Source organism: Vicugna pacos, chromosome 3 (assembly GCF_048564905.1).
Source record: "Vicugna pacos chromosome 3, VicPac4, whole genome shotgun sequence".
NCBI lineage: Eukaryota > Metazoa > Chordata > Mammalia > Artiodactyla > Camelidae > Vicugna > Vicugna pacos.
This window is the reverse complement of record NC_132989.1, coordinates 54,939,394-54,953,417: the sequence shown is the minus strand read 5'-3', so window position 1 is coordinate 54,953,417 and position 14,024 is coordinate 54,939,394. Positions and strand designations below refer to the sequence as shown.

The 14,024-nt window shown below is 37.5% G+C and overlaps 1 protein-coding gene across 1 annotated transcript in view; it reads left to right on the top strand.

The window, feature by feature from the left end:
- ERAP2 (endoplasmic reticulum aminopeptidase 2) overlaps positions 1-14,024 on the top strand; it is a 37,445-nt gene that overhangs the window by 10,721 nt on the left and 12,700 nt on the right. The window contains exons 5-12 of the mRNA XM_015246734.3: positions 1,117-1,237; positions 3,377-3,531; positions 6,395-6,508; positions 7,834-7,965; positions 8,188-8,319; positions 10,358-10,426; positions 11,393-11,568; positions 13,243-13,322. Of these exons, the coding sequence (XP_015102220.1) occupies positions 1,117-1,237; positions 3,377-3,531; positions 6,395-6,508; positions 7,834-7,965; positions 8,188-8,319; positions 10,358-10,426; positions 11,393-11,568; positions 13,243-13,322 (979 nt within the window). The remainder of the gene's footprint in view (positions 1-1,116; positions 1,238-3,376; positions 3,532-6,394; positions 6,509-7,833; positions 7,966-8,187; positions 8,320-10,357; positions 10,427-11,392; positions 11,569-13,242; positions 13,323-14,024) is intronic.

Here is a 14,024-nt window from a genome sequence, read left to right as displayed (position 1 = left end):
AATAATTATAAAGTTTTGCAAATATCAATGGAGACGTGAAAAATAAAAAAGAACTCTTTACCCTGAGGAACCAAATTATGCACCTAAAAACATATTCAAAGAACCATAAAATAATGCTTCTCAAAAATAGCTAAAAATTACAATTTGCATATATATTATACCTACGGCTATGAAGATATGTATTATCAGCAATCTGTCTACATACATCTCTGCACATAGATATGTCTGTGCAGAGATACAGATGTGTGAGAGGTCAGATGGCACTTTACCTCAGAGAACAGGGTCCTGTCAGCTTCCTTGGATTCACATCACAGCTCTGGAATTTTCTACATGGGTGGCTTGGGACAAGTTACTTAATCTCCATGTGTTTCCATTGCTTCATCTCTAAAATGAAGATAATAGCATCTACTTCATAAGGTGGTTGAGAAAATTAAAGTAGATTTTACACGTATGCATTTAGCACAGTGCCTGGTAAGCCACTGTGATCATTAATGTGTCCTTCCTATAAGATTTCTGAGGGACTTCAGTTAATTCAGAGCACGAAAGCAGATTATGAAATGAAAGTAGCACTGTACTTAAAACCCATGAAAATTGGAATCTAATTGTATTTTTTCCACTTAATGGCCAGTTACTTTGGGGGAGTCAGTGAACATATTTGAGCCTTTTTGAGTTTAAAGTAAACATGCTGGGGTTAGGGGATGGTTCCAATAAATTCATGAAGATTTTCCTACCTCATAAAATTATGTTTTATTTGAATGGCGTTGGTGATCATAGTTTTGAGAGGCTAATTCTTAAGTGCCAGGGTACATGATAGTGATGAGCTGAAGCGGGCTCTCATGATACAGTGGGTTAATACAGCTTGAAATGTACAGATTAGCACCTAGGGAATGCATTATAACAGAAAATACAGGAGGTTGTTTATAATTTTCAAGATTGACTGACTTTTGCCTTAAAACTTAAGAGAACATCTTATTGCCTATTGACAACATGTTTTGTGACATCTCAATCATTTCTTGAAAAATGCAGTCTACTTTCTTTGGGTGAGGGTTGTTAGGAGTGGAATTGTGCCAAGGAGCTGGCATTCAAAGACCACTTCTTCTGATCACCACTTCCCAGGTGTCTGTCTATGCATCCCCAGACAAATGGAGTCAAACGCATTATGCTTTGGAAGCATCACTGAAGCTGCTTGATTTTTATGAAAAGTACTTTGACATCCAATATCCACTCCCCAAACTGGGTAGGTTCAAATTCCACGTCATTGTCTTTATTTTATAGAACTTGCTTTGATTTCTTCCTTCTTTCTGTATGATTTAAATGAGCACTGAAGAGGTTCATTTAGCCCAGAGAGCAATAATTTATACCTCAGAGATGGTCTTTCAGTGTAGAAAATACAGTATTTATGAGAAGCTCAAGTAGTGTGGTTCACATCTCTATTCTTTTATCAGGTTTAATATTAAAATATCTATTTCATATTAGATTTAAATGGATGAATTTTCTGGAGCATATATTTTCTTCTATACTATATTTGTACAAGACTAGCAATCTTTTATAAAAGTTGCCAAAGGTTTATGTCAATAGCTGAAAATTGTCCCTCCATCTGTTATCTACAGTGTGTTGGGGCTGGAAGATAAAACTGTGGTACAGACTTAAAAAAAAAAAACAAGATTTGGCAGAAATAGGTAATTTGTATGTGGTAGTAGTAGATCTTTATAAGAGAAGGCACACACTATCTTTGTTGGTTTTAATTTTCTATGTTACAAAATAAAAATTGTGTTTTTTATAATATTGTGGAATATATAAAAACCACGACAAGTTTTATAACTTACATAGATTAGTTTTTAGAGCTTCTGACAGTGACAAACCATTGTTTGCCCTTGGGGCTTTAGAACATACACCTTATCATGTCTTTCCTCCTCTTCCCTGCCCAACCTCCATGCAGTTTTTCTTAGAGTTAAAAGAGACCGTCAAAAGGCATCTCCAGGGGCTTATTCCTACAGTTCCCGAGTCTCACTGTATTATTATAGCACAGGTTCTATGTACCCTTTAGTACCCTTTAGTACAGACATACTAAATCAGTTCACCCACAATCCACTGCTGTCCTCTGTGTCAAAAATCAAGGGAAGATCAAATAACAGCTATCAACAATCTTAAGCTATTCTTGAAAAGTGGAACCTTGAAGACTATATGAAATGAATATATTTTAAAACGAACTGGAAGGAAGCATGCAGCTTAAGAAAAAATAGAGCAGATATAAGTGTTTCTAATGGCTTTAGGAAATAATCTAACTGATATAAAATCAGTGCAATTTAGAAAAGGAGTCATTCCACATATAAGGCGCTAATGAATACTACTTTTTTATTAGTGCTAATTTACTTTTTGATTACAATATAAATACTTGTTTTTATCCACTAAAATTAACCAGTGTTAATTCTAGATGATGTAATTTCAAGCCAAGTGACTTCATTCATTTCAAACTTTTAAAAATATCACCTTTCTTTTTAGCCAAACAGCAGTATTTCTTCCAATATGGCCAGGCAGAATAAAAAGAAAGAAGTCCAAGATTAAATATTAGCCAGAAGTTTTTTTAACCTACATGAAGTCATTGGCAAAGAATATATATGTATATATGTATGTAAACATATAGATACACTCACACATAGATATGATATAAATTAATACACATTATACCTGAGTTGCTTAAAGATGATTAAATTTCACTTTTTTCCTTAGGACTTTGTCAAGAAATAGAGGAAATATCAATGTTGAAAAGGAAATTGAGGTTAGAAAGAATTGATGCCTACAGTTTTTTTCCTCTTCTGCCTTAGAAGGACACTTAGAGGCTGTATGTGCATGAAATATTAATTGAAATATTGACTCAAGAGATGCTCCTAAAAAGCATTCTCCTGAAATTGAAATCCTGGTTTTTTTTTTTTTTGTAGAAATGAGTTCATTATATGTTTTGATGAATTCTAAACATATTAGAAACAATTTGATACCTAATGTTTTCAAAGTTTTTCTGTAGTATTAATATAAAATACAATATAAGTATTTTAAAATAAATTATTTTCTCAGCAATAATGCACCCAAGTTATTTTCATAGTTTAGTACTTTCAGGAAAAAAAAACAGTTAAATGTCAGTAGTTCACTTCACCTACAAACCAAAGTATATTGATAGACTTTATTCTGATTGGTAGTGGGTACTGATAGTTTTCAGCAAGTACAAGACAAAACAATCAATGTTAAAACACTCTTGATGTTTTCAGAGCGTCTGCTTATATATACTGAAAGAATCATAACATATCTGAGCAGGAAGCAAATCCCACTTCCGGTGTGGAAGCCATAACGATCACATGTGGTTGTTTTAATTATTTCTTAGATTTAGTTGCCATTCCTGACTTTGCATCTGGAGCCATGGAAAACTGGGGCCTCATCACATATAGAGAGACGTCACTTCTCTTTGATCCCAAGACCTCCTCCACTTCTGATAAACTGTGGATCACTGAAGTCATAGCCCACGAACTAGCACACCAGGTACCTGGCCCTTGTGACATTCTCTTAGTATCAGTTCAAAAGAGAAGTATACAAAACACCACCAACACTTCTCAAACAATATAAAAATCATGTTATTTTACTTCTAGAGGGGACTTCGGGTGTTATTCAAACCAAACACAATACGTCAAGTAGCGGAATGTTCAATCTCTAGACTAGGGGTCTCATACAGGAATTTTATCACTCATGGCCACTTTATCTTCTAAAACCTTTCAAGCAAAAACCTCCAAATATCTTTTAGTAAAGAAAAGTGAAGACTATGCAGATACATAGAGCACAGAACTGGCAATGCTACAAATAGAGATTTCTATTAAAAATTTTTCCCCCTTTACTCCCTAACACTGTGACATTCCAATCTAGGGCAAAATCAGTCTCCCTTCAATTGGAACCTGTGATTATCTGGCCATAACGAAGTCCTTCAAGTCCATGTCCTCATGGGACTGCTGACCCTGGACACATTACCTAACTCTCTAAACTTCAGTGTCCTCGTCTGTAAAACAAAGTTCATAATAATTCCTGCTTCTTGAAACTGTTGTGAGGATTTAAGATAAGTGTCTGTGCCTGTCATATAGCAGGCACTCAGCTATCAATGATGACAACAGTGACCACTACTGCTGCTCCCATTTCTTGCAGAATAAGATTTCCAAGGTCTGTTTATCAACACTCTATTACATACAAATACAGAATAGTAAAACTAGCTGTAGAGATATCAGAAACTCCATTTCATTTCTGAAAACTTAAAAATTCACGCAGTAAATGATTAAAGGCAGTGGAAATTCTTTTTTTACCAGGTAGACAGATATCATTCCATTTTAGCAGCTGGTAAAATCTCTTATTTTTAAATTTTTAACTTTATCCTTTATCATGATCATAATAGTAAGAAGTTTATTTGTCTGTTTGTTTTTGTTTTTTGTTTTTTAAGCAGTGAGCCAAGTAGCCAATTACATAGGAGCCATGCTCAGCACTGTGCTTTGGGAACACATGGACTGCTTCTTCTGGTTTAGCATCTCCCCACTGGCCCATCTTAGGGGTTTTAATCATTAGTCACTGGAAGCTCTAAAGCACTTAACTGAGTTTGGGGATTCCTAATCTTTCTACCTGATGTTTGTAGGGAAATAATCAGAGAGCTCTACCTTTGAGGTCCCATGCTCCCTTAAGGCCTTCTAATAATAGTTTCTTTTTCATGGAGATGCAGAGCCCAGGACTGAAGCAGCTGGCCACATTGGAATTTTTACCTTGACTATTTTGTCTCCCCTTTGATCTCCGTATGACCACAACACTCCAATACATTAAACCTTGGCAAAGCCTCTCAATGCCTGTGTGAGTCAAGGATCCATAGCATGGCAAACAAGGCCCCCATGACCTGGCCTCCCTCCAGCCCTCCAGCCTCATCTGTGACCAGCACCTTAAGTTTTAGCCACGCCAGACTACCTGCCATTTCCTGAACAGGCCAGGTTGTGTCGCTCGGCTCTGCTTTTGCTCCTGCTACCTAATCTGCGTGGAATGTGTGCCACTTCCAACATTCCTGAGAACCACTTGCAAGATGCAGGAAATAAATCATTTCTTAGTTGTCCCACACACTCTCCCAGAGAACTGATTTTTTTTCCTCCTGGAATCCACTCTGTCCCTTGTATGGACATAGACCATATGCCAATAACACTTCAGTGCACGTGTATGTTTACTGGTCGACTTCCATCATCTGTATTGAGGACACAGTGGCTGTATTCCATACATCGTTTTATTTTTAACATGTGGCATAATGCCAAGGACATGGTAGATTCTCAATAGATATGTATTGAATGAAAGAATAGATTACTCTTTCTGACTGGCAAGATGACCATAATCAGCTCAACCTGTACTTTTTATATTTATCACTTTTCAAATTGTGGAAACATCTCCCATCCCTTCTCACAGATGCCCTTTGGCAGATGCCCACTTGCAAAATGATCAATGCATTGTAAGAAAAGGAATAGAGCTGGAACAGTTTCTAAAAACTACAGATCTAGTGTTTTCTGTTCTATAACTGTAACAAGGCTCCTGTGAATCTTAGCGTCTTATTGTTTAAGTTCCCAGTCCTTTTGGAGACTGCAATCCTAAAATAGATAAACTCAATGCACAGTAATAGGACATAGGCCAAAAAAATAGATAAAATATAAAAGAACATGAAAAAATAGTGATATTTAAAACATGTTACAGATCAAATTTAGGTCAAGGGTAAATTTCTATTTAGATTACCTTTTTGCATCCTCTTAACTTTATTTATATATAATTAAAATCTCAGATTTTCTTCACTTTGGTAGCCAGGTTAATCCCTATTGGGCCAGAGGTTAACAGCTAAATTTGCCCATCAGAAATATTATGTAACAAATTGAGAGTCCGAAATGAATTCTTATGATTCTTTTAAGTAACTGCTACTTTATATAAAAACATGACTTCACCAAGAATATTTTAGCTTATATTTCTCCTTGGACCATCACCATTAGTCAATAACAAGGTGAGATTATACTTACTGTACAAAAAAGAAAAACTACCCCACAACATGTTTCATTTTCTTCCTTAATGCTAAATCTAATAGCAAGTAAATATTGGGAGGATATAATAGAAATTAGGGAGTTAGAGACAATATGGCTGTAAAAGAAAGAAAAGTGGAGCACGCATAACTGTGGCAGTGAGAAGGGGAGGCAGGGAAATCAGTAGAAGGAGGTTGTGCAGAGAGCAAAGTGTGGCAAAGATAGAGGAGAGGCCTTAACTACTAAAAGAAAGAAGTTAGCCCCTATTTTTTGCTACAGTCAATAATTGTTCGTATTTGTTTAACTTCTAATGACATGGGGTTTTTACCTCCTAGTGGTTTGGCAACCTGGTTACAATGGAATGGTGGAATGATATTTGGCTCAATGAGGGTTTTGCAACCTACATGGAACTTATCTCTGTTAACGCTACTTATCCAGAGCTACAATTTGTAAGTCATAATTTTGCGTATATACCATATGCCCTAAGAGATCGTGAATTTACTATGAAAATTTGTAGTGAATGCCGAAGAGAAAGCAATACAGCATTGTGTTTTTTTTAATCTGTAGTGTTTTGTTTGGTGTTCAAAATAGACGGTATTAGTTTGCTAGGGCTGCCATGACAAAATACCATGGACTAGGTGGCTGAAACAACAGAAATTTGTCTTCCCACAGTTCTGAAGGCCAGAAGTCTGAAATCAAGGTGTCAGCAGGTTTGGTTTCTTCTGAGGCCTCTCTCCTTGGCTTACAGACGGCTGCCTTCTCGCTGTGCTTTCACACGGTCTTTTCTGGTGTCTGTATTTTAAAATTTCCTCTTATGATAGTCACGTTGGATTATGGCCCACTCTAATGGCCTCATTTTAACTCAGTCCCCTCTGTAAGGCCTTACCTCCACATATAGTCTGGGGGCTAGGACTTCAGCATATGAATGGGGTTGGGGTGGCACAATTCGGCCCGTAACACAGATCATAGAACTGGACGAAGATTGGTGATTTTAGAGAACATTCAACATAAATCCTTCACCCAAAAGCTTGTGGACAGAGAGTGCAAATAGCACAAATATACAGCTGTGTACGTGGGGTGAGAGGAGAGAATATCACTGTCCACACATGATGATACAGGACGAGACAATGCCCATGGCTGCAGATCCCCTACAGACTTCCTGACATGTGACCTTAATTGAGCAGGACTGGAGGCACACTCCTCTAGAATTTCCAAAGGGCCAGTTCACCTCTGCAAAATGTGTGAAAAGATTTTTTCAAACGTGTCTTACTTTTATAGGCCTAAGGGGGTCTGAACACCACATATCAAGGTAGTTAGTAATGGATAATTAGCTCTTTGGGGTAGACATTTGGTCCAGTACAGTATGAACAGCAACAGTCTTCTTATTTGCTACCTAATCCCAAAGCTTCATACACTCTCACTTGTAAGATGCATATAATGCATCTCCCTTGCAGAGTATTGAAAGGATTACAGATGAGGGATGTAAGATCCTGGCACAGAGCACGTGTTCACTGAATGGGAGCTTTATCTTTATTTCTGTATCCAAAAGTTTGGTACATGGTAAACATTCAGGTAGTGTCTGAAGGAATACTGAATTTGTGCCTTTATGAAATAGAAAATTGGGTTAAAGGGGACTATATAAGGGGGAAAAAAACATCTTGCAAAAAATATTGATTGAATACTTACTTCTGAGAATGTCTTGCTAAACCTAACTGGTTTCCTATTGCTTTGAGAGTGTCAAATTGAAATTGAAAAAATTTTCTTCCCTGTTTAGGATGATGACTTCATGAATACGTGTTTTGAAGTAATTAAAAAAGATTCATTAAATTCATCCCATCCTATCTCCAATCAAGCAGAAACTCCTACTCAAATACAGGAAATGTTTGATGCCGTTTCCTATAAGAAGGTAGTAAATGCCATGGGCTAGTGAAAGCTCTGCTTTCAGAAGAAATATAATGAGGCCAGCACATCAACAGTTTAAGTTGTTGGTGCCACGTTACTGTTGCCTGTGCTACTGTTAATTTTATTTGCTGTTCATTTATCTGAAGTTACACATAAAGTTTAAGCTTCCTTTAAATTTTTCTTTTATCTTCTTTTTCTTTGGGTTTTTTATTTGTTTGTTTTTTAGGGAGCTTGTATTTTGAATATGCTCAAGGATTTTCTGAGTGAGGGGAAATTCAAGACAGGAATTATTCACTACTTAAAGAAGTTCAGCTATAGAAATGCTAAGAACGATGATCTGTGGAACAGTCTGTCAAATGTAAGTGCTGTGTTGGGTTACAGCAGACTGCTGTTAAACCTAAAAAAGTGACAATTTACTTATGAAGGTTTGTAAATAGTCATGTTGTCAGTCAACAAACATTTGTTCCCTTTGCCATACTGCCAAGGTTAAGAAGGCAGCACCTCTCTTTTTCCTCTGGCACCATACTAAACCAAGATGCCACACTGGCCTAGCCCCAAGGGTTCAATATTTGACCTCCTTCCCATTGTTTCCTTTCTACGGTTAACCCTACACTTTTGTCTTTTTTCCAAAATCTTTCATAACTTTAAAATTCCTACTTATAACACCCAGTCTTCTCTGCCCAAATTTAAGGTTGAAGAACTCTACTTGCTCAGCTTTATTTCCCAACTTGTACTCTTCCTCATAGAATGAAATCCTGCCTAACCTCTGTCATCGTGCCTTTGTTTCTAGTTCTCTTGATACCTGAAATGCTCTTTCTTCTTTCCAAAAATGCAGGTGCTATCCACCTTTTGAGAGCTCTCTGACATTTCACTTCCTCCTTACAGACTGCTCCAGTCCTCATTCATTTACCTTTCTGCTAAACGCCTAAAAGTGCGTTTGTGAATGTTTAACACAATGACATTCTGTTTAATTGGTTTCTATTGGTTCAATAATAACAATGATAATAATCAGAATAAAATTTGCCTGAGTGGAAGAATCATGTCAGGCCTCTAGCATTCTGGTGCCCCTGTAATCATGATTAAGAAACAATTAATCGTTGATTAAAGAACATATGGTCTCTGTCATTGGAATTCATAACAGGCGAGACAAAGCAGGAAACATGCAGTCGACTCAGATGATTCCAATAATCATTGCAATATTCTTAGATTTTCAGCTGCAAGGACAAAACTCTTCCAGGAGTACTGAGCTGGCAGAGCTTGTGCCTGCAGGTAGAAGAACCCCAAGCCATTGTAGACAGAAGAGATCCTCTCCTCTGTATAAGCACTTATGTCCCATGAACAATAATAAATTTTTCATTTTTCAATATTTGTAGAGCACTTTACACTTTAAAAAGAAATATGTATTACCTCATTTGAGTTTTTTCATGCCCTTATAAAGTCTAGACCCTCAAAGTTTAATTTATGTGTGAATTTTGTGGCCAAAGAAACAAATACAAGTAATTAAAAATTTTTTCAAAGTAGCTCAAATCTTTTACTCACATTTCTTGAAAATGATAAAAGAGTTCAAAATACACTATCTTTAATCATTCTTATAAAAATGCTCTTTATCCACTTCCATCATCTCCTGTAGGAGATCCAGATGTTCTCTCTCCACAATCCCCCCTAAGGTTCTCAACAAGCCTCTCCCATCCCTCTCCTTTGCTGTGATGTGTTTGTGTGTGTACAAGTATGAAGATCTCAACCGAGACTTTCTTTAACAAGGAGGAATCTGTCTTTGGTGTACGTAGTGGGTGAAAAGGGGATTAAGGGAGAAATCTGGCCAATAATTACAGAATTCTTTTAGGCCAGCTGTGAACACTCCCACATTAATTGTTGTCACATCATGCTTATAACTGTCTCAAGAAGGTAAGGTAGGCATTCTTATCCCATTTTTACAGATGAGGAAAACTAATGCTATGGGAGGGATTTGCTCAAGATCATGTATCAAGTGAGTGATGGAGTCATTACTTAAAAATCTGTCTTCAGATTCTAAATCCCGTGTTTATTCTTTCAATTACATCATGACTTCTTCCTAGTTATTGGGGAATTGTCCCATCTAACCCTTCCCTGAAGGTCCTAAATTCTAGTTGATCTCCTTCTGATGCCAAATGAAAGTGTGGTGTGAAAACAGTAAATTCCTGAGAATACCTGACTCAGCATTGTGTCACAAAACATCAACTGTACAGATAAAACAATAAAGAATAGCTTCTGTGTTTTTCCCCCACAAATTGCTATGCTCTAGATGAATTAAATTGTGACATATCTGTGCTAATAAATGTCTGCATCCATGTCTGATATGCATGTTCAGCCAAGTATCAGGGCCCAAATGGCAGTGTTCTTTTATTCTTGTTTTATAGAGTTGTTTAGAAAGTGATTTTACGTCTGGTGGATTTTGTTATTCCGATTCCAAGACAACAAGCAACACAGTAAGTAGAAAGAGACTTGTAGAGCAGAGGAGATCTGGTACATCACCTGACCCAATGGGAGTTGTGTCAAGCAGCCCAAGTCTCGCTTGAAATAACTGGAGAGAAAGAGAGATTCCGCAGCTGACTGCAAGGAGAATGCTCAGGCCGTTTTGGCAGAGGGGTGATGCCGTTACTACTATATTTTTGTTGTTATAATTCTACTTTCCCACAATCCCACTGCTGGCTGAAAATAACTCAGCTCAAAATTCCTCTGACTGGTTACTGCTGCACTGGCATCCTCTGGGCTCCGAAAAATGCCAAACAAAATATGTTGTTAGGTTTGGAAATAGAGTGAGTGGCTTTATTGAGGCTCCATCTTTGAGTTTACTTCTGGGAAGTTATTGGAGTATTTTAGGAGAGAGAAAATAAAGTCATTATGGGGGGGGGGAAGAGGCAAGCTTTTTAAAAAGTGTCACGGTCATCTTATAAATTATGGCTTCTAAAGGAAGATTCAGCATCGCCCAGAAGCTAGGAAGCTAGAGGTTCTGTTCTCTGTTCAGTATATCTCTATTGCTATAATATTGTTCTAGTGGATTTTTAAAAGCTTCTCTAAAGAGAGACATTCCTCTCCTAAGCCATTTCTCTGGATTCCACCGTTATTAAAATGGAGAGGAGGGGTTTTTCCTGCTTTTTTGTTTTGAAAGGGAGCAGGAGGGAGGCTCCAATCTCAAGCCCTTCCTCCTGGCCTTTCCTGCCATGTGTTAACCCTCTAGCTCCCACATATATCCCCCCTTCAGGGGACCAGCAGGGAGTAGCCCTGGAGTGGGCAGCCCTGGTCCAGTGTCCATATGGTCTGCCCTGAGATTGCAGCTGGAGTCCTCACTTCCTCCCCAAGCCACTTTCTGGTATCCAAGAAAGTCAAAGTTTCCAAGCTCTCTCTGGTTTCTCTCCTCTGTCTTGAGTTACTCAAGTCACTTGTCATTTCAGCTCTCCTTCCTGGGGGAAAATGTGGAGATCAAGGAGATGATGACTACGTGGACTCTGCAGAAAGGAATCCCCCTCGTGGTGGTTAAACAAGAAGGGGGCTCACTCAGACTGCGGCAGGAACGCTTCCTGAATGGGGTTTTCAGAGAGGACCCTGAATGGGGGCCCCTGCAGGAAAGGTCACTACTTTTCTACTGTTGGTCTCGTTTATCTCTTTTTAGTTTGGTTGTTACTACATTAGCTTTCTTTCAGCTTCTCTGGCGTTTTATGGGATGCTATTTCTACACAGAAATCGAAAGCCTAAACTAGCCTTGACAACAGCCTTAAAGAACTTCAGGCAGTTCAGACCGCATTGTTCAGCGCCACATTCTTAATAATTCCACGGCCCCCTTTAGAACCTCAGTTCTGATGCAGAAGGTCGTCAGTTATATTTCTATTATAATGTACCTTGACTGTCTACCTGATTTCTGGGGCCTAATAAGTCATGTGACTGGCCGATACCTAGGAAGTGTTATGACAGCTGTACATCTTATCGGAACAGAAAAGACATTCTGTATGTGATAAATTGGATGATAAGACCTCTGGTTCCCTTTTGTTTTTCAGTAAGAGAATATAAATGTAATGTTTTAAAATGTATGACATTCTTGGTAATAGTAAAAGCAAATCCAATTAACTACTCTGTTGTGTTAACCAGCCTGTCCTGAGAAAATCTGTAAAAGGCTTTACTAGAATCAAGAAATACAACACCATCCACCCTCCTCTGATCTATTAGCCCTATCAATAAGATGAATGAGTTTAATTTGAAATGAAATAATCGAAGTGAATCTGTGCTGGCTCTTATGATTATTGTCTTTTTCTAAGGATCTAGATTCTAATAACAATTCTAGCCAAGATCCATTCGGGAATCTCAGTCCACTAAGTCTTAATGATATCTATGTGTCTGTTTTTACCTTTTTGTGTAGATATTTCGATTGCTTTGTTAATTATCTGTACTCTGTAGGTTAGCTGGTAGATAATCCTTTCTGATCCTTTACTAGATCAAGTCTGTGATATTGTTTCTTTCACTGTTGTATATTTTTCTGAGGACTAATGGGCACACATCCTTAGTTACTCTTCTTTCTCTTTTATACTTGTTGATGTTTTCAAGCATATGATTTTACCTGTGTACAGTTACTATAGCTAATATGGCTTGATGTGATAGAGGAAATGAGTTCTAGGAGCTGCTAGAAAGTTAGTAAGAAAAAAATAGCCAATTTCAGTTACTTACCATAATAGGGCCATTGAAAAGTAACTGAGGCCTTTTCCTCCAGTCTGCTCTGCTTTTCTGCCCTCTGGACTTGGCCGATGTGCAGATCCTGCTGCATTGCTGACCACTTACTCTCAGTCACTTAGCAGTTTGGGGATTGAATGTGGGTAGCTTTGTTGACCAAAAGGATAAGTGGAAAATCATACTGGAGTAAGATCTTTACCTTTTAGGGCTTTTCCTACAGCTTTGGTTCAGTGATTTGAATTAATATCAGGCTGTCAGAATTTTTGAAAACGTGAAAGGAAGAGTGAATTTTTTCCCAAATACTCAGAAGAAAACCAGCAGAACTTGTGGTGTGAGATTTGAACAGCAAATGGTACAGGTAGTTATGACAGAGTTCAATTAGGTATATATTGCTGCTCCTTCATAATCATGCAAGAATTTTGCACACCCAAGGATCTGCTAGTCTTAGCCTATAAAGTTTATAAGACCATTGCAGGTGTGAAAGATGGGCTGCTAGGTGTCTTTTACAGCCTATCAGTCTGACAGTGTGAAAATTGAAATGGCCACTCATTTAATCTGTAACAGTTTTTACTTTCTAACACAGGTACCTTTGGCATATCCCATTGACCTACGCTACAAGTTCCTCTAATGAGATTCATAAACACTTTCTAAAGTCAAAGACAGGTAATGAACTAATTAGTCAAGTAGGTGTTTTAATTCTGAAATTAAATATGTTCTGAGCTATTTCGAGGAAAGATACTGTAAGTAATCTAACGATGAAAAATATGTGTTTGAGGATGTTCTCATTTAACCATATATGTGTTACCAAAAGAAGCCTTTAGCCAGAAAGGCTGAATTTTTTATTCAGTAGGAAGTTCTCTTGTGCTTTAGTGTCTAGAGACAGATTTTTATCAAGAAATGATGGCATCCTAGCTTAATGTCTTTTAATACCTACTCATTCAATGGATAAAAGCATACACTTTGGAATTGATTGGCCCTAGATTCAAATCCTCACTGTCCCCTATTAGCTGTGGGCCTTAAGAAAATTTCTTAGCTTCTCCTGAGCTTCAATTTTCTCATCTTATTTTGAATGGGGACTAAGCCTCATAGAGTTTTTGAGAGAATATGATAATGTTACTTTACCACCTAGTATAATATCTGTTGTATTAAAATTACTTAATATAATTTCAATTTCTCCTCTAAACACTTCACTGAAATTTGAGAATGTTTCCATCATAATGTCATGTTCGAACTGGAGTCCTTATTTCACCCAAAATAAGGACTGGACAAATGGATCACCTATTTACATATACATATTTCAATGAGCAGTAACAAAACCTTGAGACCAGGCTACCAGTAAATCAAGCCAAATTCCAGTTATACTAA